General features: G+C 52.0%; 4 protein-coding genes across 7 annotated transcripts in view; 2 read left to right on the top strand and 2 right to left on the bottom strand.

The window, feature by feature from the left end:
- Positions 1 to 4,831, bottom strand: part of SRGAP2 (SLIT-ROBO Rho GTPase activating protein 2) — a 67,835-nt gene extending 63,004 nt beyond the window's left edge. For all 4 annotated transcript variants that reach the window (XM_026036033.1, XM_026036034.1, XM_026036035.1 and 1 more), the window contains exon 1: positions 4,638 to 4,831. In XM_026036033.1, coding sequence (XP_025891818.1) covers positions 4,638 to 4,704 — 67 coding nt within the window. In that variant the 5' untranslated portion in view covers positions 4,705 to 4,831. The remainder of the gene's footprint in view (positions 1 to 4,637) is intronic.
- Positions 4,832 to 6,169: 1,338 nt separating this feature from the next.
- FAM72A (family with sequence similarity 72 member A) lies at positions 6,170 to 10,226 on the top strand. Its single transcript, XM_026036143.1, has 4 exons — positions 6,170 to 6,322; positions 6,962 to 7,039; positions 8,117 to 8,241; positions 9,080 to 10,226. Exons 1-4 carry the CDS (start codon positions 6,177 to 6,179, stop codon positions 9,172 to 9,174), a joined length of 444 nt encoding a protein of 147 aa, XP_025891928.1. The 5' UTR covers positions 6,170 to 6,176; the 3' UTR covers positions 9,175 to 10,226.
- An 11,620-nt stretch (positions 10,227 to 21,846) lies between these two features.
- On the top strand, positions 21,847 to 23,114 carry AVPR1B (arginine vasopressin receptor 1B). The gene is made up of 2 exons (XM_026036040.1): positions 21,847 to 22,747; positions 22,849 to 23,114. Exons 1-2 carry the CDS (start codon positions 21,847 to 21,849, stop codon positions 23,112 to 23,114), a joined length of 1,167 nt encoding a protein of 388 aa, XP_025891825.1.
- Positions 23,115 to 23,566: 452 nt separating this feature from the next.
- RHEX (regulator of hemoglobinization and erythroid cell expansion) lies at positions 23,567 to 24,894 on the bottom strand. Its single transcript, XM_026036142.1, has 5 exons — positions 24,878 to 24,894; positions 24,701 to 24,789; positions 24,175 to 24,276; positions 23,880 to 23,932; positions 23,567 to 23,792 (listed from the first exon to the last, which is right to left on the bottom strand). The coding sequence occupies exons 1-5, from the start codon at positions 24,892 to 24,894 to the stop codon at positions 23,604 to 23,606; spliced, it is 450 nt and encodes a 149-aa protein (XP_025891927.1). The 3' UTR covers positions 23,567 to 23,603.
- Between the last annotated feature and the right edge of the window lie 506 nt (positions 24,895 to 25,400).

The raw sequence follows: 25,400 nt of genomic DNA, 5'->3' as shown, positions 1-25,400 counted from the left end.
GTACCAGCAGGAAGCTGCCCAGGTGACCGGGAGGGAAGGGGAAGGATTCCTGTTTTCCAGTTTAACCCCCTGCATCTGTCGGCGGCCACCACGTTTTGCTGCCAAGTTCAACAACATCTGGCAGCCTCCTGAAAGTGTCTTCAGCCCATAATCTTTTCCCCACATAAAATTTCTTCCTATTTTAATATCATAATCCGTGCTAATGAAACGTGCGAACAACTCAGTTTTTCCAGAAAGGAAGTACATCCCACAAAATGCATTTTAGATACCAGATGCTCTTAGTCGTGGGAAGAGCCAAGCACCGCCCCAGCCCTAAGCACAGATAAAGACAAGTCCTTTCCCACTACACTCAGCTTTGCAGATTAGGCACAAACAGGTAGGAGCCTCCTGAAAGTCAGCACAGCGTTTCAGCCCACTGCATTTAAACGCCCTCCTGTAGGCATCTCCAACATTCCCGGAACAAAGGCAATCCTACGCAACGGGTCAGAGCGCAGGAAGCAGCTTGGAATTGCCCTTCAATGGGATTTACACCCTCTGAAAAGACAAGTCTCCATCGTAAATACGTAATACACTGGAAACATCCCTAAAGGCGCAGGTTTGAGTCTTTTTCTTTCACCAAGTCATCTTAACCTATGTGAAACAATCAAAAAATAAACAATTCTGCAAACAGTTGCTTTCTGGACAAGCACTTTAGGCAAAGTATTACCAAAAAAATAATCCATCGACTACCCAGCATCTTACAACATGAGGAAAGTGCCTTTTAAATGACCCCCAAAGCTGAAATGCCCATGGCCGAATTGCAGCTTCTTGACCAGTCACTGCTACGTTTCTGATCTTCTATCAAGAAAGGCTGGCGCAGGTAGAGCTCAAACAGCGGGAGCAGGCAGAGCTCAAACAGCAGGAGCTATCGGCGCTGAAAGCTGCCAAGCATCCCTCGAGGTGGCCGAAAGATGGAAAAGATGGAGCCTTATCAAGGCGGCCGCTGATCTCGAGCAGCAGCTAAAGGGAGAAACATCGAAGCACCATCAAGGACACGGTCAGCCACTCTGCACGTGGAAATGAAAACAGGACTTGCTGGAAATTCATCCCCCACATTGGGAATGCCACATTTCCAAAGACTTGGACTTGCCTGAAGTTCCTTTTGTCAGAATCTTAGTTCCAAGACTAGACTCAGCCCAATAAACCAATGGCCCCTTCTGTGCTGTGCTGGCTTTTGCTTTACGTTCACTCCTCTATTTTTCATATTCCTTCTTGAATGGAGCTACAAGATTTGCAGAAGACTTCTCACCTTTGCTAGGGACCACTTCTGCATAACTGAGGTGCCTTCTGAACCATCACTGTTAAAAAACCCCAGTATTAAATTTCTGTCACCCAAACCATGCAGCTATTTACTGAAGCTTTATACAAACTAATTAAATATAACACTCTCATGGGAAACGGGGAGAAAGGAAGGAAGAATTAAAAGATAAATCACTAGCTTTTCTTTCCGCAGTAAATGTACATTCCAATTTAATACATTTAAACCAAACCAAAACAAGACAAAAAAGCTGTCAGTCCTTGCCCAAGTGTAGATAGGCAGAGTCCAAATCTTGCACGGAGCACATTGCACAGCACAAATTAATTATCTCTGCTTTCCTGCAACTTGCACGCAGGAATGGGGACGGACAATCCAGACAAGGGGCCAAGGGCGAGATATCAAAGGCTCCATATGGAGAGCGGGGAATCTCTCCGTGCAGCCTCACGAACTCGGCACCTTTGGGAGCGCCGGGCAGCAAGGCAGCCGAGCGGCACAGCCCTCCCTGCCCACCCCGCGGCGTCTCGGGCAATTCCTCTGCTCGACGCACCGCTTTTCATGGGTTTCTCAAGGATTTCTCCAAGGCTGCAGCATTCCCAGCAGGCAGCATGAAATACTCGCTCCACCAGCAGCGGGAAACACTCCAGTGTGCAATATTCCCTAGAACAACCACCCGGACAGGCTGTTCTACTGTTGCTGGAGACCACCTGGATCACGGAAGCGCGGCGAAGACTCCAAGGGAGAGCAGGGTCTCCGAGCAGCTGCTTAGAAGATGCCCACACAGGGCGGTTCTCAAGACATCAATTCACTCTCACCCAGGGCAGTAACTTTGCACTTGCACCTCCACGTACTGGAGGCCAAAGGATCATAACTTAATCCGGGCTGGAAGGGGCCTCAGCCCAACCTCCACCCTTAGAAGCTGCGCTAGCACCTACAGGCTCCAAAGCACGTTCCCAAAAGCAACTAAAATACAATTTATAGAATATGGCTACACCTGATTCCTCTCACTCCCGCAACGGCAACCTCATGGCATCACGACCCAGTGCAACAGAAAAGCTGGATAATCCATAATGAGAGGCAACATTTCTCCCAAACCGCTCATGACATCCAAGCTAGAACTTCATCAAGACTCCAAAACCGAGTATGATGCTCTGACTACATAAGGCCCATGGCAATGACAAGGTGGCATGGGAGCTCTGGGTTTCAGAGCAGCCTCCAAGTCCTCCTTTAAGCACCACCTTCCCCTCCTTGTTGCTCTAGCGCCGCTGCAAGAGCGGGAACAAGGTCCGGCTGCTTGCAAGAGCTTCCCAAGCGTTTCTGACGCTGCCAAATCCCCTTGCAACGGTAGAATGAAAGAGCATAGAGGCATTAAGTAAATAAGTTGCATGAATTTTTTAAAAGAGCTGGTATTTAAGAGGGCTGAGGATCTCCGTTGCTCCAGAAAGCAGCACGCACAGTGCTGAAGCTGGACGAGGAGATGCTTCACCCTGGGATTTTGCAAGGAACAAGGTGAGGAGGAAGAGGGAGGACGGATCCCCTGCCTTCACATTAAGACCCATCTACACCTCACAGAAAGTGATGTGAAACACTCATTTCCAGCATTTCCCATACAAGGGTTCCCTATCGCTGCCGAATTCCCGTCCACAGGGTCCCTGGCGGCCAGGGGACAGTCACAGAGCGCTCCAGCAGCACAAGTCAGAGCATCACACGCTCAGCACTACCTTTCCAGACAGCTTGGGAAGCGAATCCGGCTCTCCCGGCTTCCAGTCACCTATTTAAAGACAATTCCTCATTCCCAAACTGAACCCACTTGGGATAGGAGCTTTTTATAACACATACACACCAAAAGAAGTCCAAGTAGCAGTACTAGAGTGTAGAGTTTGCTACAAGGTACGCTCGCTACGAAGGGTATTTCTCGGGTTTAAACCCCAGCTACGCTACTACAACTTGATTTCTGTCGATCGTGCCCCTTTGCAAGGGGTAAAATTGAAATGCAATATTTAAAAACTGCTCATTCTCCACTGGCTTCAATTCCTACTTCCATCAAGCACAGCTTGAAACGGGAATAGAAACTAGCATGGTAAAGAGGAAATAATGTTCTCCATTTTGGGCTCTAAAAATACTAAAATTATTAAAAAAGAAGATAAACATTAATTGACCTTTATACTTGCTCAAATAAACATTTTTTTAATATAAATGTCAAAACTTCTTTCAGGTTTAGGCAAAACCCAACACTAAGCCTAGCACAGGATGCGCATCTATTTGTAGAACTGCAATTTAATGACTAGCAACCAGGGACAAAACCTCCCAACTAGGAAGAACAGCTGAGCACATAATTGCAAAACAGCATTTTAATTGTCAGTTTTAATCTAGACTTCCTACTCAGATTTAGGCTACTATTTTTTAATCGCATTGATTTAACTCAATCAACCCTGCCCACGGGCCATCTTTCCTGCCTGCGAGGAGCATTGCAAGCAAGTTTTAACCAATTAGATAAATTACAAAATCTCTTCACTTTCTAACAGTAATAGAGCCATACATCTTATATACATTTTTATATATATATATATATATAAATGTCATTTGGAAAATTTCGCAAGGGTAAGCGGCTATGCAGACATTTCACCATCCTTTTTCACCCAGGGCACATGATATTCTGAAACGCAGCCAAGTGGCTCCTGCAGAATACTCCCATTATCATTACAAATACCCCTCTCCCTCCTCATTACCTTCCTTATGACGCCTGGAATCCCCCCGTACCAGATATATCCGCTTTATTCAGTGGTACATGTGTAGGTATGTGCACACAGACAAAAAAATCGCAGCCCTAAGGTGTGATCCTCAAGAGCACGGCAAGGGAAAAAAAGGGCAGGCAGCAGCGTTATGGGCTCAGCACGAATAAAATCCCCAATAATGGAACTTTCTAGCACAAATGGCTTTGCAAAGCCCCTCAGCAGAGGTCTGCAACACTGTCAAGGGCTTCCGACACTACGGGGGTTATTTTTGTTAAGAGATTCCTATGATAGAAGGAGGATTAAAAGGCAATTAACCCAAGGCGAGGCTGCATTTTGGAGCAGGCGGAAAAAACATCTCTATCTCAGAAGGGAAAGATTTGCTGCATCCAGTAAAACAATCCCCTTCCTGGGATGGCTTTTTAGCAGCAGCACCGCGGCAGGAACCCACCCCACGGCCGGGCAGAAAAAGCCCAGCATTTCCAGACGGAAAAGCCCTGCAAATTCCAAGCAATCTGCAAATGGTTTCCCCCTTTCCCCACCCAAACGCCTCCCGCAAACTCCCGCATTCGCGAGCCAGGATTGCGGGCAGGAAAGCCAAGGGCTCCTACCTTTCACTTGAGTGTCATATTCGGCTATGATCTCCTTATCCTTTTTGAATTTGGCCGGCGACGTCATGTTTTCTCCCCCAAAACGCTCGGCCTGCGCGCGGAGCCCCCGGAACGCAGCGGAGAAGCGCAGCGGCGCGCCGCAACGCCTCGGCCCGCCGGAATCAAACACGAGAGACACCCGGACTCAGTCCATGGGGAGGCGGGCGGCGCGCGGGGGGCTCAGCGGGGGGACGGGGCGGCAGCTCTGCCTCCCTGCACCAAAACCCCTCGCGGCGGCGGCGGCAGCATCCGCCGGGCGAGACCCCCGGCGCTCCCCCTTGCCCGGCTGCGGTCACTAGCAGCGCGCCCGGGCCCTGCGCGTCCTCCCGCACAGCCGCATGCTCGGGGCTCCGTTTTGGGCCGCTTTCCTTCAGCTGCTTTTTTTTTTTTTCTTCCTTTTTTTGCTGTTTTGTGTCTTTTTTTCCGTTCCTCTTTAAACGGGCGCGGAGATGATGCAGCCCAAATCCCAGCGGGCAGCAGAAAGGGCGGCTGAGGGAGCTCGTTTTCCTTGGCTTGCCTGCAAATGCAAGAGAAAAAGCGTATTATTCATGCGATTCATTCTATATATCATTTTTTATTTATCTTTTCTGAGAATTAAAGGTCGCTGACGGCAATCCGAAGTGCCAAGCAAAGGCAGCGCGGCCCAGGCGCTTTTTTGGGGCGATTTGGGCGGATTCTTGCCCTTTCCGGGCACATTCCCGCACTACTAGCAGCAGCTCCGGCCGCAGGACACAACTTTTTCCCCATACTATTTTTAAGGATTTTTTAAATGATTTTTTAAAATTTTTGTTCCCTTTTTTTTAAAGGGGGGGTGGAGCTGCAGCGTGGGCACGGGGAGGGGGCGCTGAAGCCGAGCGGGACCCGCTCTCCGCCCGCCACGAACAATGAGGCGGCGGCGGCGGGGCCGGAACGGGACCCCGTTGGGCGACGCGGCCGCGGGCCCCGGCGGGGGAGCCGAGCCGGGCCGAGCCGGGCCGGGCCGGGCCGGGCGGTTACCTGGGCGCTGCGGAGCCGCCGCCGCCGCCGCCGCCTCCCGCAGCCGCGCGTCCTCCGGCCGCTGCCGCCCGCCGCCCGGTTCCCCCGCCGCTCGCCCCACCCCGCCGCGCCGCTCGCCCAATCCGCGGAGCTCTCGCGGCGTGATGGGCAGGGGCGCCAGCCAACGAGAGCCTTCCACCTCCCCGTCTCGGCCCACCCCTCTCAGTGCCGCCCCGCCACACCGGCAGGAGCAACTCCCCTAAGTTCTGCGCAGGGGCGGCACGATATATGCAAATCTACCCCCGGCGGGGCCAATGAGAGCAGGCTGGGCGTGCCCTTCCACCAATAGCCAGGCGCTGGGGGTGGTGCCACCGGCCTCCTCCAACGGCGATTGAGCGGAGCGCGTGGGCGCGGCGCGCGCATCCTCCAACGAGAGCGGCGAGGCGGGGCGCGTGCCGGCCAATGCGGGCGCGGGGCCGGCGATTCAAACGGTGAAGCCGTTGAGGGCAGCGCGGCGGCGCCGCCATGGCGGGCAGCGCCTTCGCGGAGCGCAGCGTGGCCCTGCTCTGCTGCCGCTTCTGCCGGCAGCTGCTCAGCTCGCGCGGCATGAAGGCCGTGCTGCTGGCCGACACCGACGTGGACCTCTACTCCACCGACATCCCGCCCTCGGGGTAAGCGCCTCCCGCCGCCGCGGGGCTCCCGCGCTCCAGGAGCCCCCCTTGGTGATGGGCAGCGCCAAAACCGCTGCAGTTCACCCCGTTCTTCCCTGCTGCAGCCCCCTCGGCTCCCCGGAGGCTCCGAGCGGATCCCGCGTGGGGGACGCGCCCTCCCGCTGCCCGGCAGAGCCCGGAGGGCCGCGGGGAAGGGCCCGAGAGCAGCCCCGAGCCCCTCCTGCCCCGCCACAGCTTTTCCGGGAAGGACGTTCGGATGCTAAGAAGATAAGGCTGCAAAACACAAAAGCAGGAGCTAAAAAAATTCACCAGGGGTTTCTGTAGCCAGGAGTAGCTGGGACCGAGGGGGACATCTCCAGTCAGACACTTCCGAGTGAGCCGGTGCTGCACACGGCAGCAGGGCCAGCCCCGGGAACCCGAGAGCGTGAAGGGAAGCGGCAGTTTCGGGGCTATTTTGAGGACAGCGGCACCGGGTGCGATGGCCTCTTCTTTCCATATGAGTCTAGCTGGTGCCTGGGAGGAAAAAGCACTCGAGTGCCCTTGGGCAAGTTCAAAAGACACCTAGAATGGAAGTTCACACCAGCCTGCAGTTATAGCTATATCTAAACCTCTTGCCTTGCTGGTTTTCTTCCCATCCAGTACTGTCGACTTCACTGGAAGCTGCTACTTCACCGAAATCTGCAAGTGCAAGCTGAAGAACATCGCGTGTTTGAAATGGTAAGAGTGTTGTCAACACCGACACCTGCTCGACAGGCACGTGCTGCAGCAGGGCTGCTCAGCCGCTCATGATTGACTACTGCTCTGCAGTAAGGCAGGAAGGAGCAGGTTGCACTCGCGATTTGAGATTTCATTTAATGCTGCTTGATAGAAGCTCAGCCCTCTGCTTCTGGGCACGGCTGCCAGTCTATTTCTCTGCAAGTCCCCAGTGGAAATGTGACAACCTTGTCAATAGGCTGAGTGTACAGGAAAGCTTGCATGCCACCTGCCTGATTAAATGTCTGCTTCAACACAGAGATAATTGTGTGAATAAGGCCTCAGTAAGAAGTAGTTACTCATTCTAATTAATAGAACATCCTCTTGGCAGATCAAGTTGTTGCTAGCAGATGGAAGATGCTGTCACTGAAGTTCTTGGAGTTCTTTTATCCTTTTTATTAAGGCCTGATATTTAAGATCCAAAATGACGACTCTGGTAACATATTTCCTGTGGAGTTATCCAAGGGGATGCTGATAACCAAGATTTTTTCTTGCTCAAATTTAAATACAGAAGTTTTGATATAGGAATACAGTTGCTTTAGGTAGAAGTACAGAAGTGAAAATATAGAGTGCCTGATTGAGAAAGCAGGAGAGTTGTTATCCAAGGTTTACCTAAGAGCAGATCAGGCTTTGATATTCTCAGTCTCATTGCTGCTGTTTTATACTGCTATTATCTCCTGCACAGTGCTGTACAGAAGCACAGTATGTGCATGATCAAGCACTTCTGCATGGATTCCAGCACAATCACTGGCCTTTAAAAACATTTTTGGTTTGCTGGTATGTAAACTACTCTGGATTACACAATTTAGATTACAAAATGGTTCCTTGCCAAAGATCTAAAGCTTAGATAGTCTGCAACTCCTGACAGATGTACTCTTAAATATTTTAATTCTTGTTTAATATTCCTTTAATGTCGACATAGGAGCATTACATAACAGTCTATCTGGTACAGCAGCTCTTTAACACTAGTCCAAGCTGGAAAATCAGCAACCAGCTTTTTGTTCGGATTTACCCTGCTCATTATTTTCCTTGTCTTTCTAGTGGTAACGTTGTAGGTTATCATGTGATTTCTCCATGCAAACCTTGCCTGCTCTCCTGCAATAATGGCCACTTCTGGATGTTCCATAGCCAAGCAGTCTTTGGCATCAACAGACTAGATTCTTCTGGTAAGGAACACTTTTCTCTCTCTCCCCTGAAGTGTTGAGTTCTGACTGCTTCTTAATGAGACATCTCAATATAGTTAAAGCATATGGAGAGAGTACAGCATATGGAGGGATAAGGCAAGTGTTATTTCATTGCCAATCCAGCCAACTACTTTGTGGGAGGCAGTTGTAGCATCTTTGTAAATGAAGATTAATCTCCACTTTGAAGTTTACATTAGAGTTTAGCCTGCCCCTTATCTGCGAGCAGAAGTGAGGATTTTCTGAAGCCTTCTAGCTAGTATAAACAACAGCCCCAAGCTGCTATTTATAGCAGTATGTATAGCTTTACTGTGCTGGCAGGCAGCTGTCCAAGGGACACTCTTTTGGACCAGTCATTGTCATTCTGACCCTACAACGCAGTTCCCCTTGGCTCAAGCTGAAGTTACAGCTCATATTAGCTGCTTTAATTAGATGCATCTGTTTGGATGCCAAGTGTCTAACATCATTTGCCTTGAGTTCTCAGGGGTGCACAAGTTTCTGACAAATCACTTCTCTTCATTGTGCATGAGATTAACTGTCTAAACCTTTCAATGTCACCTGAGATCAATGCATTTAAAATCAGGCATAATGAGATTATCAATAGCCATGTGAACACAGCTGTGGGCAGGGATCTAAACATTTACAAGATCACTTTGGAAGGGAAAAAAAGGAAATAGCCCAGATCTGTTTAACCTGAACTTGACTTGCAAGATTTTGCAATGATCAGAGCAGCTATTCACTCTAAAAATAGTTGTGCAACTTAGGTCACAATCCAAAATTCTTTTCCTCCTCCTCCTCTTTCTTCTTGCTTCCCTCCCACCAGGTGTGAATGTATTGCTCTGGGGCAACTTGCCAGATTTGGAGGAAGGCACAGATGAAGATATGTCATGCATCTCTGAGGAGGAGTATATCAGATAACAGCTATCTACAATATATTTCAATGTCTTCCCTTGTTATGTTACATTTATGTTTCTTTTGGGTCTTCTGTTTTCTTTTTCTGCTGGCCCATCAGAGCTCAAAAATATAGGAAACTGGGTAGTCTAGAAAACAAGGCTGAAGAAAAAAAAGATTTTCCTATTTCACTGCAGTCTCCTAGTCTTGCTCTTGCTGCTGCCTACATGCATGTCATTCTGACCTAAGACACTCCTTGGTTAGATCAGTCTTTCATACCTGCCATCTGCCTGTCCAGATTCTATTTCTCAAGTCTGTTTTATTCTCTTTGAAATCTCAACAGTGCATATTTACCTGTATTTTCATTTTCCCTAAAACAGTGTTCATGAGGCTGAGTTTTAGTCACTATAAACACAGCTTTAAAATGTTGAGAATTAGTCTGGTTGACTATGATGCTCGGAAAGAGCTTTGCTTTTGAAATCACATGAATCCTAAGCATTTAAGGCACACTAAGATATTCCTAAATGGGGACCTGAGGAGCCATCATATGAGAATCCCCATCTCTGTCTTTCAGTACCTCTGTGATCAAGTTTTGCTAGATATGAGATGTATTTTTCTTGGTAGAAATGTAATACTGTAGTTAATGCCTACTGTAACATAAGGATTACAGTGAAATTTTCATTAGTGTCAGCAATAAAATCCATCGCCTTTTGGGCATTTTCCTTGAAGAATAAAAATCTCTTCAAAAGAAGATGCAAAGATGTGGATGGGAATCTTCCTAGAGAGAAGACACATACACAGGTTAAATATTCTATGACCATGCCTAGCTTTACATACTAGAGCATACAGACAATCTGATTCCTATAGAAATAATGGATTATCTGAGCAACTTGTCATAGTACTTAATTTATGAACCAAATGTTGTTCAAGCTAGTCGCCTGAAGGAATATCTTTGGCAAAGTAAGGCTACAATCATACAAAGTCAGAGAATTTTAAGCTCAGACTAATGCTGAAGTCTAGTGTAGCTTCTCATGCTACTCTGAAGTACCAGGGCAAAGCCTGAATTGCGGGTTTTTTTACTGTATATTATGTATTTCTTAATGGTACTACCTCTTATGTGTTTTGCAGTGTGTATTTGTGTGCATGTGTACAGTTTGTATATATATGTAATTTTAACTTACTGTGTTGTATCTGCTCATTAAATGAGTTTCAGACAACGTTCTTCTGGATTGTAAAAAAAGAAGACAGATATATAATATACAAGTCAAATAATCAAAACAGTGAAACAGCACATTGTACCAAAATTAAAATCTTTGATCAGTTAGGCTCATGCTACCATTCATTTTGGTTTAGACACCATTCACTGCCTTTTAGGGGAGAAACCCGCCAGTATCTCAGGTACCTTTTTTCAGTTAAGACTAAGGAACTTGTATAACACAACATCCCACTCTGTCACTTCTGTGCTGCCTGAGTCAGATCATGTTGCGACTGCAGCATTAAGCTGGCAAGGTGACACACAGCAAAGATTTTTGTCAGAATTTGTGAGCTCAGAGTACCATTAGCATAATATTTTGAATAACATTCCCATAATACAGTTCTGCTTTGCTGCAAGTTTAGCACTTGGGAAGCTGGGCTTTGGGAAGGTTTAAAAATGGCACCTCCCAGTCAATTCAGTGTCAGAGCTGACCACAGAGCTGTCCTTTCTCCTGATAGGGAGTCCATCTCTCAGCAAATCAATAGTTCTCTGCTTTTGACTTGCATTCATATCAGAACTGGAAGTTCTGCTCTGAACTATAATTACTCAGACCTGCTTGAGCTAGTTCATCTCAATCAGGCAACAGCTCAAAATAAAGACTGAGCCAGCTCTTAAGGTTTGAGGATAAAGTGTATATAATATAAACAGGCATCACCTATAGCTACTGAGCGCTACCAAACGAGTTCATCACAGCCAGAGCTGTTCTAAACAGAAAGAACTTCTGTTCTTTCTACATGAAACAGAAGGCTTGGCGTACTTCACCTCAAGTAAAGTTGTCCTTTGCTATAAATCACCTAATTACTTTATCCTGAAAGGTTTTTACATATTTTATTACATTTGCAGACTGTGGTTTCTGAAAACATGCCCCAAGGAGTGCACACATCCCAAGTAAACAGCCTTTGTGTACTATTATTTGGATTAAGGGAGTGTCTCCAGGCTGGCATAGTACAACTGTGGGAGCCTATTGTGCAAGAAGCTGCCTGAGCAGAGCAACTCGTGGACTCAGAGAGCTTGCACTGTAAACAAGAGAGACAGCCAAGGGGTGGGAAGGGAAATGCACTGTTGGCTCCATCAGAACAGATCAGAGGGAAAGGCTGAACTGGGTAAACCTGAAGAGAAAACTCTTTAGTCTCGAGACTGCACCAAAGAACTGGGCTGTTCTTGTGACTACAGGTCCTTTCTCCCTCCTAGACCAACATGTATTTGCAAGTCAATGACTACATTCAGCTCTTCCACTACACATACCATCAATTGTCTCATGCTTAGAGCAATCAAGGATCCTTCTCTACACCAGAGTTGTTTCTGGAGCTGCCCTGTATTAATACTTTTTTTCTCTTGTTTTAGTGTACAACCTCAGTGTAGCCTATAGCCAAATGCCCACTGAAATCCCACAAGGAAAACAGGTATTTCCAAACTCATTGAAATACAACATTCACAGAACTAAAGTGTTCTGCTCAATCTATGCAGTATGTAATGACAAGAAAAAGCAGGATACCTGCCTTGAACAGCTCCTGGGAAGTTATCTCCAAGCGCTGTGCTTTGGGGAAAACACTTCCCAGCAGCTGTTGCTGGGGGACATCTCAGCCACCCTGCTGTCTGCAGTGTCCCTTGTCACCCTGCATGTGCAACCCAAGCTTAAAGGGAGTCTCCACTCTATTGATCTCTCATTTGAGAGCGTTTCTCACATTTTGGACCACAGTGTGTATGTTAGGGGTGGTAACTGCTCAGATCTATCAGATCTAAACAGTATCTGGTGCTTCACTTTGTCATGTGGCAGGGTACCACCACGCTAGGGAAGTTAGCCCCACAGCTCCCATACCCCATCTGCACATCAACAAATGCAGCAATCCAGGCAGATACAAAGCAACACGGATAGCAAAGCTTAAGCACAGCGAGAGAATTGCAAGAGATCATTTCCTGTGGAAAAGTGCTAATTAAAAATAACCCAGCATCACTCCAATGAGATGCAGCCACATAGGCTGCTCCCCTGCTGCGCTATGGCAGAGGCTTCTTGCTTCATCCCGCTTGAGCATATGGCCCATTTTGGAGTAGGAATTTTCCACTAACAGAAGAGACAACACAGGGAATACAGGTGTTTGGGGAATCTCATCTTAAGCAATTTAGAAACAAAGCCAGAGGTAAACCAGGACATTTTATGCTCCTGTGTCTCCTGGACACATCTCACAGCTTTATGCACAAATTAAGGGAATTGTAGAAGAATCATTTGTCTCTTCTACCTCAGTATCTGTGTGTCCCCCAGAACCAAAGCCACACTCCAGCAATGCCTGGATAAGCAAAGGAGCTGCTGGAGCAAAGGGACCTTTGGAGGTTTTGCAGTAGCTACTCATTAAAAACATTCATACTTCACAATGAAGACAGGAATATGTTTAGTTCCAAAACTAGCAGAGCTTCAGCAAGACTTAACCTGGCTCAGTATGCTATGCTTGCAGAACGTACCCGGGCAGCTTTTTCAGACATTGGCAGTAGAAGAGGCGCAGGATGGCAGCGAATACAGTCAGTATTCAAGTGTGAACAAGCTGCTTGGAGCGTTCGAGGATGCCAGGCTTCAAGGCAAGTGCCATGGGCAAGTTTTGGCTTAAATTAGAACACAATATGTGAGGCTAAAGGCCCCCAAGAGGTGGGAGGCCAGCGTAGATAGGCTATAAGTCCAAAGCCCTCCTTCAAAAGCCATGTATTCAAGCAAAACTATGAAAGTGTGTTAGGCTCCCTAATACAGACTCTAGGCCCTTTCAATTATACCAGTCTTAACGTGCCCAGTAATGTCACCCCTGTCCTTAGTTGTGCCCCGTGCATCAAATGACTTCTCTAGGTGCAGGATCCCACAGCCAGAATGGGATGACACCTTCCCTTCCAGCCAGGATGTGGTGGCTGCAGAGGAGACACAAGCAAGCAGGGCTGGATAGGTACTGCAGATACAGCATGGACACATTCCCTGTGACCTGCTGGTCACCAGGTTTAGGCACAGGAACTGGCATCAGCCCCCAAAATAAGAGACACTGGCATAACTGGCACTGTGCTCAGCAAATTTGCATTTAGAGTGATGACAGACAATCCAACCAAGTCTATAACTTCAGCCAAGTCTAAAGACAGAGAGGCATCTCAGCACAACACAGGGCATTTCATTCTGATAACAGAGTAAAGCGAAGCTAGGAAGTGGAAAAAAGAAGATTCTGCTACCATGAAAACAGAAAGACACCAATATTTTAAGCCAGCCACCTCTAGGTTATAAGCTGCTTATCTCCAACTGCTACATTTGTGGTCTCCTTGGGAACAGAGTCAGACAATAAATCAGATGGTGCCAGCATTTATCAGCAGCTCCAACTAGCCCAAAACATCAGCCTGCCTAGGAATGCCAGCTCTGGTCTGCAAGACACAGGGCCAAGCGTGGAGCCACTCCCGAGGCACCAACAGGGAGCAAGAAATGCTGCTCTTTGACTCCAGAAACACTGCTTGCACTACGGGCTCGTATTGCCATGTCCTGCACCAGCAGCAGCAGCCTCTATCAGGAGCTTCAGAAGGTAAATAAAAAATAATCATCCTGGCACTGTGCTGGCCTGCTTCATGTGCCCCTCGGCACAGTATTAGATACTGCGTGCCCAGAGCGCTGTAGAAACAACCCTACCCCTTCTCCTCAGTTTGGAGCAGAGAGATTACTCATCTTATTCTAAGCAGGAAAGCGCAATGTATAGAGAGAGTATAGAAAAAGTAGAAAGATTGCAAGATTAGTATGAACATTTGCTAACTGTAATTCTGCTGCCAGACAAAAAAGATTCCAGACATTTCACATGTGCAAAAACAAACAAAACCTCTCAACCAAATCTTTTTAAACTGGTGAAAGTTTCCCAATCACTTCCAAAATGCTTGACTGCTTCTGCATGACCAGAAGAATGTGCCAGCCAACATTCCTGGGACAGGGACCTCGGCCTCATTTGCAGGGATTCACATTCCCATTTGTCCAGCAACCCTGACCTCCAGTGGCATCAGGAACACTTTGCTGGGCATGTGATGTGACAAGGGACCTAAGGACTAGGAGCAAATGTCATCAGCATGAGGGGACCCAAGTTAAAAAAAATATCTGTTATGACACAGCTCTCCATGTATCCCAAGAGAAGTGCCACACTGCCCTCTTGCAGATGCTCATGAGGACAGTGTTAATTCAAGCCCTTTGTTACAGTAATTAAGGAAACCCATAAGGACCTAAGACAACACAAGGTCTCAGACAACACAAGCTTGAAACATCAATTAAAGAGGCAGAAAAAGTGCAGCCAGCTCCTGCAACCATCTTCTCCATTCGATCTGCACTAGAAGCAGAAACCCGGCAAGTGCATCTTTCCCTTCTCTCACTTAAGGAAAGGAAAAGTAGGAGAAATCCCACCAAGGAGCAAACCCGGATTCCTGGGGTCCAGGACAGCCAAGCACCTGCCGCATCACTGCGATGGAGTCCTGGAGCCCCACCAAATCCAACCTCTTCCCAGAAGCATCCGAGCCCTTATCCAAGCACACGCAGCCCCCGCGCCTACCAGCAGACCCCCGGGAAGGACCCGCCGCAGCCCCAGCCTGGGCAGAAGGCAGAGCTGAGGGGGCAGCGGGGCGAGGCTGACGTGAGCTCATCCCTCGTGAGGCTCCAGACCACATCTCAAAGGCCCTTCCCCAAGCAGAGCCGACTTGTCGCTGAGCAGAGCATGGACAGATAACCTGTAGCCTGGGAGAGGGAACGGCGACAAGACAGACCCGGCTGTTAGAGCCTCTTGCGCCGCATCCAAAGACACTTAGCAGCCACACACGGCGATCTGGCTGGTCCGTCAGTCAGGAGCTGCTTCACGCTCCTCATCTGCCCCATTTTCTTGGTCTGCTTCTTTCCAGGCTCCTTTCTCCTGGGAAGGAGAGTTGTCCACCTTGCCGCTGGTGACTCAACAGGACAGGATCTATTTCTGCTCACTGCTCTCATGCCTTTCATCCGGGAAAGGACCACCAGGCCCTTCAGGAGAAGGGTGTTGCAACAACCAAATGGACTAAGGGGGCTTTTCTCTGCCATTAAAGACTTCCCTCCCCGTCAGGAAGGTGGGGTAGAAATAGGGGCTGGCTGGATTCAGTGGCACTTCTGCATGGAAGAGCCCCGGTATCCGATGAGTGCCAGAATGGGAGGGAAAGCAGCACTTTCAGGAAAATGCAGTGTGTTTTGGGCAGACAAGCTAGCTAGAGCCTTGCCTCTTCCCCTTCCCACAAGAATTGCAGCTGAACCTCTTCCAAATTCCTTCTCCATTAGCAAAGAAAGAAATGAGGAGGGAAAAGTCAAGTCTGCAGAGTGTCAGAAACAAGCCATTTAATGCTTTTTTGCTGAAGTTTCCTGGGTAGTCTTAAATTTGGCTTTACAAACCTTTCTGCAGCTGTGTTTTGCCTCTTTGAAGAACAGGTTCTCCACGGCCACAAACCATCTCAGAATCCCATAAGTGCCATTATCTCCTCCTCGCTGGCCAAACAGAGATAACCCCTGGAGAATATGACGACTAAGACTTGACTTTCCATGGTCAAACCCACTCTTGTGGCATTTGCACTGAAGTCTAAGGCAGACCAGGCCTTTCTGAGCCCCTGACCTAGGTCTGAGCGAGCTCCTTTTCCTCCAGCTAAGCAGAATTGCCTCCATTTCCCCCCATTAAAGAGCAGCCCATCCTTACAACCAGCCTGCACAAAGCAAAGCCAAGCACACAAGCCGAGCAATGAGGCTTTCAGAGAGGGCAGGGTCAGCTCCTGAGCATCAACACTTTGTATTTCTTAAACATTTCCTCATCCTCATCATCAGGTTTGTCTCTGCTGCTGCTCCGCTTGTCTCCAAGCCGAAGTCTGAGACAAAACCAGAGTCAAGTCCTACACTTACTTTACCATGACCCCCAAGCCACATATACCTCACTGGAGCTTATTAACCAGCTCCCAGCTTGCGCCCTGCGTAATCGCTTTGTACTTCAAAGTCTCCGCTAGCAGAGGGAGCTAAATGACAGTGTTAAATTCACTCATGTATGAAATTAATTAGTTTGGGGGCAGGACGGGGGATATTGCTCGTCAGAAGTGGGGATATTAGCTGAATGGGCTCACCCAGGGCTCTGGGGACCTTTGCAGCTTCCCACGCAATAGCTCCTTGTGCAGCATCCCCATCGGGGCCGGTCAACACAGCAGGGTTGGAGCAGCTCCCCGCAGCGTTTCGTTCAGCAGCTTGAGAGCCATGGAGGAGCAGAGCCCCATCACAAGCAGAGCAGCTCCATGAACGCTTTCTTGCAGGATCAAGACGCACTGCACTAGGCCCCAGTTGCTGCTGCAAACCCTTCTCGCCAGCACTCCAGGCTTCCCTGGAACCTGCAGCACCATCCAGTCCTCTGCCGTCAGCCAGAGCTTCCAGCTCCGGGAAGCTGCTGCTCCAGTCACGGGGAGCCGACGCAGAGCCCCTAACCCGGCTGCTGGGGACACCGGGGGATTCAGTTACACACAAGTCACCCAGGAGGGAAAAACAGCAGCTGGTTCATCAGCAAGCACAGGTCGCACCAGGGAGGTGTCCCCTTTCCTCCACATCTCTGGTTTCCTCACAGGCATAATCCTTTCCCAATTAGCTTTTGAGGACCTGGGCACTAATTTAATTATTTTTTAAGTCCTGTCAGCAAAGCTAATGAGCCAAGGGACACGGGGCCCATGAGGCATCAGTGGCAGGTTCAAGTCACCAGGTGTTGTTTGCTTGACCACAGTGGGTTTAGCAGCGATTTTTCACATTTCATCTTAATCCAGCAGTTAGCTGTAAATCCCCCGTCCTTATTGAGGCCGTGCTTGCTCTCACCTCAGAGGAGAGATGCTTCGTTAAGCCTTGAAGCAGGATCTGAGGTGCTGGATCAGTAGGATTCATACCTAAAGAGGGCCAGGAGCCCTGTGTTGCAGGTCTCAAATGTGCCAGTTTTCAACTCCTAAGGAGACTCCAGTGCTCTGTGACAAGGCAAAAAGACTTTAAATACAACCAGGGTGTCTACTAAACAGGAGCAAACACACAGCTTCTAAAGCCTCAAAGCAGAAATATGCAAGTAATTCCCCATCCAACTCAGGAACATGGCTATAATCAGCGCACGCTGCCTTGTCTTTGGTCTTGCCAGAGAAAAGTCCTGTAAAACCCTCACACTACGTGGCAAAAAGCCACAAACATCTGTCACTCCCACTGCAAACACGTCCTTCGGTCCCCTGAAGATGCCAAACAGGTAGTTGTTCTGCTGATGCTGGAGCAATCTCCGTATCTTCCTGCCTACACTGAAACCCTCCATTAAGAGATATAGAGATGCTTGACCTGCATGCTATTTTAGTTCGTCTCCTGGATGACGGCAGCTTGGTGAGACAGGGAGATAATAATGTGGAAGCAAATGAGGAAATGCGCTGATATCAGACTGTGGTTTCCCTGCCGGCAGGCTCTCTGTACAACCCGCGTCGCTCACATAATGAGGTGCTACTTACAGCCAAAAATACAAGTGCACAGATCATCGGAATTATAAATCATAAAGCTTTGCATTTGGCAGGTTCCAAAATGTCACTATTCTGAAACACGGGGCCACCTTTCCCATTTACAGCAGCACTGAGCACATCCTCATGGCCTTTCAAATCTGTTGCACAAGCGCACATGGAACCGCCTTTACAGAGATGCCTTCGCAATTAGCGCCTCACACACAGCGTAAATCAGAGACAAAGCGACTCTCTGACAATGTAAACCGCCCTCTTTGCAGATGCACAAACCAAAAATTGGATTAATTTGGCAAAAATAATTCTTTGAATCTACAGTCAGCTTAGGAGTTTACTATCGCCGCTGCTTTTGGGTTGTTTTGTTGTTATCAGGTAACTCCCAGGAGCTGCTGCTGCCACCTCAGCAGCCCGCGCTGACGCCAGGCTCCCGGCCGGCAGACAGGACACCACGTTCCCTGCTGTCCTTTGTCACCTCCTCCTCCTCAGGCTCCCCACGTGCGGAAGGATTAAGCAGCATTAACTGCCACCACAGCTGAGACAAGAGCACTGGGGACACTCCTCCCAGATGCACCACGGTGGAGCGCGAGGAAAGGACACCCTTGCTCTCCCAGACTCTCATTGCCCCAAGCCACAGCAGGATGGTTGTCACCGCTGCCACAACCTGGGGACACCAGTCCTGCTGAGCACGGCTGCAACATCTGCAGCAGGGCTAGTGCTGCATCTGTGTCCCCAGCCCAGCTGTCCCTGCACCCCTGGGAACAGCCGGGAGCAGGGATCGCACCTGGGAGCCGGGAGCAGCAGCAGGACAGGCAGCCAAAGCAACACAGTGAATCTCCTCTGCCCTGCCCTTTAATTAGGGGAGCAGGCAGCATGTTGAGAGCAGAGCTTTCTGCTTCGCTTACAGCCACGGGGAGGAGGGGACACCAGTACCACTGTTTCCTAGGAGATTTTCACACACCAGGAAGGAGGAGAAAAATGCAGAAACGCCAGCAAAATTATTACCTCCAGTTTGCACAAAACTATTCGTGAAGCATACAGAGTAAAACTACAGGTGAAGCTATAGCAGCGCACCCTAATGGTGCTTATTTCAGCCCATTCTTCACTGCGTGCATACCAGAAGGAACAAGCGTTATTCAGCCAGGCTAAGAGAGCAGTATCTCTAGATAAAGGGGCTGCTCCAGCACAGACAGACAGTGCTCACACAGCCACAGCCCAGAAGCAGCACCACGTTTAGCCAGCTCAAGAACCGGAGCTACACCAAGGCAGCCCCCCTCTCAACATATGTTTTATTGGGGTAATAAAAGCCAAGCTCAGTAATGGTTGCATTAATAGGAAAAGGTCTCAGCAAGGTGGCTGCACAACCCCAGCCAAGTTTCACTTTATTCGGTCATAACCTGGGCCTGTCTAATAAGGCCCATCTTTAATCACAGAGCCTTGAACTCCGCTGCAGCAGGGAGAGCACACACAACAGCAGAAAACCTTCCAATTATTCATCATCCTTTAATACATTGGCCCAAAACACCTGCTCCTCTCCCCTCATCATCCTGATTGATGCCTTCCCTACCTGGCAGGCCATGGGTCCTGCAGAGGGACAACATCTCCATGAACAAGGAGAGCGGCAAAGAGCCTCCGTAAAACAGAGAGCACCAGCTCCTCCTCCTCACTTCCTCTTTATATTGAGGCTGCCAATTAAATTTATCTCAAAAAACCTGTGTCCTGCCTGGGAGGAGGGTGAGAAGAGGGGATTCCTGCCCACCTGGGGGTGCAGGTGGCTCCGTGGCCACCGCAAGCCCAACTGTGGCCACAGGTGCCCCTGTCCCCCAGGAGCTGCCACCCACATCCATGCCTGGCATTCCCCTCAGGACCGGAGCCTGGCAGTTATCCGGGTGCCTGAATCCATTAAAACTCACAGGGAGCAGTCGGCAGCCCTGTCCCCCCTTTCCATGGCCTTGTCCTCCCCCCACGCTCTCTTTACCACACATATATTTCCCCACAGCACCCTGTCAGGAGAGGACAAGGCAAAGCCATTTGTTTCCAGCCTTGAAATGTAATTGTGTTTTTTATTATTGATTTTAAGGTTGTAAACACCCTGGCTGTGTCTGGTTTTAAATGCTAATGATGATAACAGCGAGAGGAGATGGAGGAGCAGGGCAGGAAATTGAACCATTTTGCAGCTCCCCAAGTCTTTAAGCGACTCCGGCTGCGTAGGGAGGAAGCCCCCGGGAGAACGTGGGGATGATAAACAAGTCATTTGTGCCCGCGGCTTCGGTCGCTCCTCCAGCACTTGCCTCTGTTTCCATGCATGTGGGTTAACTTAAAGCAAAAAAAAAAAAAAGAAAAAGTGAAATTTAACAGGGAGTTGGGGGCCACCGGGGTGTTTGTGTGGACGGGACAGATGCCGCGTGGCAGGTGACGCGGGGCCCGCGCTCCGCGGCGCCTGGTGCCAGCCCCACGTTTCACGGACGTCAGGCTCTGTGCTGTGACCCAAAGCACTCGCTGTGCCGAGCAGCCCCGCGCGAGCGCCAGGGACGCGGGCTGCGCGCTCAGCATATTTATTGATGCACCCAGGCATGCTCTCTAATATTAAGCAGGGTCACGGCTTTTAATTAAACGGAAAAAAAAAACCCTCAAATGTGAATGAGGGAGGTGGGGGGGACCAGGTGACACATCTGGCTTGTACCTTAGGTACCTTTTAAGTACCTTAAAATGCTGGAAGTTCCTGGAGCGACATCTGACAGAGCTGCCTGATTGAATGGGGAGGTTTCTATCCGAGGGTGACAACTGTCGCAGGGGAGGTGCTGGGTCTGGGGACCATTTTGAGTGCTGAATATCGGGGGATTTGACCTTTAAAGAAAGAAAATGCATTTCTTTTTCCGGGGATCATTTTTTTCCCTCTGAATCAGCCTCACCTCCCCATAAGTGCCTGTGTGGAAGGGTCTCCCTGCTGTTAAACCTACAGAAATCCACAGCAAAAGGTGACACCCCGCACACTGGCGGCCCTGAATGCAGAGTCCGTCCTCGAAGGGTTTCAGACGCTGTAACCGTCCTGCAGCAGAAAACCATCTATCCAAACCCCGCTATGGAAAATATCCCCCAAAACACTTTCCTATCTCCAGCCCCAGCACCTTTGTGAGGCGCCTCTTTTGATGGGTGGTTTATACCCCTCGGGTCTCTTATAGGGATGAATGTCTTTTAATTAGACACGAACATTGCTCCCTGGTGGTTACGAGCAGTGACATGCAGATCTTTATTGAGCGAACGATACCCTCTCGCGGGGGTCTTGACGCAGCGAGGCTGCGTCTGCACACAGCAAACCTGCCATCGAGACGCGGCTTTGGGGGCATTTCTCAGCATTTTGCTGCTTCTCCTTCCCCGTGGCAGCAAAACCCTTGGAAATAGGTGTTTCCCTTGGGCAGAGCCAACCAGGGCGGGAGCTGCCCGGCTATAAAACCCAGGCGGAGGCAGCCCCGGAGCCCTCTCCCTGCGGGACACGGACACGCGGCTGTGCCGTCATTCCTGCAGGGAAAAGGCCGTGGGGATGCAGCTTTCCTGGTCCCCTCCGCTGCACTGAGAGCGAAGCAGAATCCCCCTTTCCCCTGCGATTGCCAGCATCGGGGAGAGAGGGGAGCTGCAGCACGAGCGGCTTGGGGCAAAAGGAGGTGCTAAGGACGTCGGGGGACACTTGCACCCATTACATTAAGGGGGGTTCGGACTGAGCAGCCGGGGATGGACTCGGGGTTAGTGAGAGCAGTGTGAGGGACGGGGGGACGAGCCACTCCGGCGGCAGGAGCCACGCGGGGATGTGAGTCCAGGAATGCAGGAGCTGCTCCAGAGCCGCCCAGCACCGCGCTGCACCAGGGGCTACACAGGCGCTGGGATATAGGAGCCCGAGCCCAGTGTCCTGGCCACCTCGGAGCCCTTGGGCTGAGCTTCCCGCCGAGATGGAGCCGGGATGGGGCAGCAATGGCTCCCAGCCCAGCCGCCCCGCGGGCAACGGGAGCCTCCTGTGGAGCCGCGACGAGGCGCTGGCCAGGGCCGAGGTCGGGGTGCTGGCCGCCATCCTGGCCGCGGCCACCGTGGGCAACGCGGCGGTGCTGCTGGCCGTGTACCGCCTGCGCGGCAAGACGAGCCGCGTGCACCTCTTCATCCTGCACCTGGGCCTCACCGACCTGGCCGTGGCGCTCTTCCAGGTGCTGCCGCAGATGGCGTGGGAGGTGACGTTCCGCTTCGCGGGCCCCGACGCGCTGTGCCGCGCCGTCAAGTACCTGCAGGTGCTCAGCATGTTCGCCTCCACCTACGTGCTGCTGGCCATGACGCTGGACCGCTACGCGGCCGTGCGGCACCCGCTGCGCTCGCTGCGGCAGCCCGGCCGCCGCGCCTGCGGCGCCATCGCGGCCGCGTGGCTGCTCAGCGCGCTGCTCAGCCTGCCGCAGCTCTTCATCTTCTCGCTGCGCGAGGTGCGCAGCGGCTCCGGGGTGCTCGACTGCTGGGCCCACTTCGCGGCGCCCTGGGGCGCCCGCGCCTACGTCACCTGGACGGCGCTCTGCGTCTTCGTGCTGCCCGTGGGCGTCCTCGCCGTCTGCTACGGCCTCATCTGCCGCGAGATCTGCAGGAACCTGCAGGGCAAGACGCAGAGCGGCGGCGCGGGCGGCGCGGCGCAGCGGGGCGGCCGCCGCGGCGCCGGGCAGCCCTCGCGCGTCAGCAGCGTCCGCACCATTTCGCGCGCCAAGATCCGCACCGTCAAGATGACGCTGGTCATCGTGCTGGCCTACGTGGCCTGCTGGGCTCCCTTCTTCGGCGTGCAGCTCTGGTCGGTGTGGGGCGAGGACGCGCCGCGTGACGGTGAGTAGGGCCTCCCCAAGGCGCTCCGGCGGCGCGGGCGCCTCTGCCCTTTGGGTTCCCATGCAAACCCCGCGCGCGCCGCCGCTCTTTGTGCCCCGCAGAGTCCTCGGACGCGGCCTTCACCATCGCCATGCTGCTGGGCGGCCTCAGCAGCTGCTGCAACCCCTGGATCTACCTGTGCTTCAGCGGGCACCTGCTGCAGGCGCTGGCGCGCGCCCTGCGCTGCCGCCGCGGCGCCCGCGCCGCCCTCCGCCGCCCGCCCTCCACCGGCAGCCTCTGCAGCCGCAAAACCACCGTGGTGCTGAGCGCCGGCCGCGGCGCGCGCCGCCCCGACGAGGACGCCGACACCGAGGCGGGCACGCTCTAGGCCACCCGTCCTGCCCGCGCGCACTCCGCTCCGAAGCTCCCGCCGCGCTCCCTCTGCCCTGCGGTGCATCGGGTGGAGGGAGGACATCCTGGCCCGCGTTGGGATGCTGCTTCTGGGAAAATTGGGGTTTTAAGGGGCAAATGTTTTGAACTCTGGAAGGGCAGAGATGCCCCGGGAGTGTCCGGCTCCTGCACCCGAGTCCGGGACTGAGTGGGATGGGCTGGAGCGGAGGCTTGGCGCTTCATGGAAAATGCAAAGCAGAGGAGCAGGAAGGGCAAAGCCAGGAGAGAAACCATATTTCAAAGGATTTTTATGGCAGCTGTCAGCAAAGTAGTTAAAAAAATATATATATATATGTGGTTCAAAGGAGACACCTGGCCAGTTCGGATACCTCGACCCACGGTCTGTAGCGGTGCGTTCCCGTGGGATCCCGGGCAGCTCGGACGGGGCAGGTGAGGGGTGACCAGGGACCCCCCTCTCTCCCGGCGCTCACAGTTTCACCTCCGTGTACTCGATGGCCTTGGCGGCTGCGGAGCCGGAGCAGGTCCAGAAATCGGCTTTCTTCTTCTTGGGGTCCACGTTGACGTAGTCGGGCCCCGTCTTCATGTTCTCGTAGTCGGCGGCGGGCGCCGGGAAGCGCAAGGAGCTGTAGTTGAGGCTCCGCTCGGCGCGCGGCGCCTGGGCACAGAGCGGAGGCGTCGGGTGGCCCCGGTCCCCGGCGCTGGCACCGGCACCGCCGCCCACAGCCACCCTCACCCCCCGCACCGAGGGGCCGCTGTCCGAGTCGTCCGACGTCTCCGAGGAGGTGTCGCTGCTCCCTTGGGAACACACGGGCTGTTAGCGCCTCCCTGGCCATGCCTGGGAGAAACCCCCGCGAGGCAGTGGGAAGAAGACACTGGGAGCCAGGAGCAGCAGCAGGAGCAGGATCCTGGTCCTGGTCCCTTCCCGTGCGCAGGTGAAACAGGGGCAAAGCAGCCAAACGAGGCAGGTTCTCCTGCCGGACCCCGCTCGGATTCTCCTGCCGGACCCTGCCCGGGATCTCCCACCGGACCCCCCTCACCCACGTAGGCTGCACTCGGTGCCGCGTCCCCGGCCGGCGCCGCTGCTGCCGCCGGTTCCGTTGCCGTCCCGCCACCAGCCTCGCTGCCACCACGGAGCCGCTCTGCAAGGGACACAGGGGACGTCAGCGCCCGCCAGCACCTCCTGCCAGGGAAGAAGGCTCAGAAGCCACCGACACTTTCAGGCGAGAAGATTCCCGTGATGCAAAATGCGGTTTCAGCCGAATTGATGTTTGGCAACATGAAGCGTTACTTCTGATGATCGCTTTCTGCTTTGCACAACGGAATAAAGGGAAAGTTGGGGGAGTGACGTGGCACTGGCCCGGGCATTGGCTGCGCGCATCGCTTCCGAGTGCCACCACGACCCCTTGTGCTCCCCAAGCACCGATGTGCACGCACCAGCATCGCTGCAGGAACCAGCGCCAGGACTGGGGTGCTGGGATGGAGCCCGGGACACGATGCCGGAGGAGGAGGAGGACGAGGACGAGGAGGTGGAGGAGGAAGGCCGCCCGCACACCACCCCGTTACCTATCCTCCTGCCGAGCATGACGTAGAGCGTGGCCAGGAGCAGCGCGTGCAGGACCAGGGTCACGGCGGAGCTGGCGGCGAGCGCCCACCTGCCCGGCGCGGAGGCACCCGCGTCACCCCGGCGCGGCCGGCGGCGGCTCCGCGCCCGGGCCAGCCCCGCGCGGCGCCAGCACCCACCACGGCGAGCAGTCCATGGCCGATCCCGCTGGGCACGCCGCGCCGGGGCCCACGGAGCTGCGGGGACAGGAGCCGGGGCCGCCGCGTGAGCCGCGGTGCCCCACCACCGTCACGGGAGCCCCGCGCTGGCAATGGGCTCAAATTTGTTCTTTGCATTTTAGTTTTGCTAACATTTATTAAAATGCTTGGCGACTAAAGCAATAAGAAACACACAGAGCAAAGCAGGCAGCAAGTTTGGAGCGGGCTTCCACATTGGCTGCAGTCCAGACGTGTCAGAACTTGAGCTGGCCCTTAGAAATCGGCTGCCTTTGCTCTTTGTTAATCACGATTATCATTAACCGAGCACTAGATGGGCCCCAGCTCATCCCAGCTCTTTGGAGGGATTTTTCAGTGTGCCTGAGCAAACAGCTCACCAAACCCCACTGCAAATCACGCGATCGGGAAGATTTAGCTTCATTTGAGCCCCCTCCTACTCGATTTAAGTAACTGAAATCCCGTTGAAGTTAACAGGCCTTAAGGCACA

The sequence above is a fragment of the Nothoprocta perdicaria genome, unplaced genomic scaffold (genome assembly GCF_003342845.1).
Source record: "Nothoprocta perdicaria isolate Ctin4 unplaced genomic scaffold, notPer1 scaffold_170, whole genome shotgun sequence".
Lineage (NCBI taxonomy): Eukaryota > Metazoa > Chordata > Aves > Tinamiformes > Tinamidae > Nothoprocta > Nothoprocta perdicaria.
The sequence above is the reverse complement of the archived record's forward strand: the minus strand, read 5'-3'. Positions and strand labels throughout refer to the sequence as shown.

Bases quoted from the DNA above. Each gene is read 5' to 3' on its own strand.
- AVPR1B (XM_026036040.1), top strand. From the start codon at position 21,847: ATGGAGCCGGGATGGGGCAGCAATGGCTCCCAGCCCAGCCGCCCCGCG. The intron at 22,748-22,848 runs GTGAGTAGGGCC...TGTGCCCCGCAG, and splicing joins CGAGGACGCGCCGCGTGACG to AGTCCTCGGACGCGGCCTTC.
- RHEX (XM_026036142.1), bottom strand. The intron at 24,277-24,700 runs GTAACGGGGTGG...TGTCCCTTGCAG, and splicing joins CATGCTCGGCAGGAGGATAG to AGCGGCTCCGTGGTGGCAGC. The intron at 23,933-24,174 runs GTGAGGGGGGTC...TGTGTTCCCAAG, and splicing joins ACCGAGTGCAGCCTACGTGG to GGAGCAGCGACACCTCCTCG.
- FAM72A (XM_026036143.1), top strand. From the start codon at position 6,177: ATGGCGGGCAGCGCCTTCGCGGAGCGCAGCGTGGCCCTGCTCTGCTGC. The intron at 6,323-6,961 runs GTAAGCGCCTCC...CTTCCCATCCAG, and splicing joins ACCGACATCCCGCCCTCGGG to TACTGTCGACTTCACTGGAA. The intron at 7,040-8,116 runs GTAAGAGTGTTG...TTGTCTTTCTAG, and splicing joins AACATCGCGTGTTTGAAATG to TGGTAACGTTGTAGGTTATC.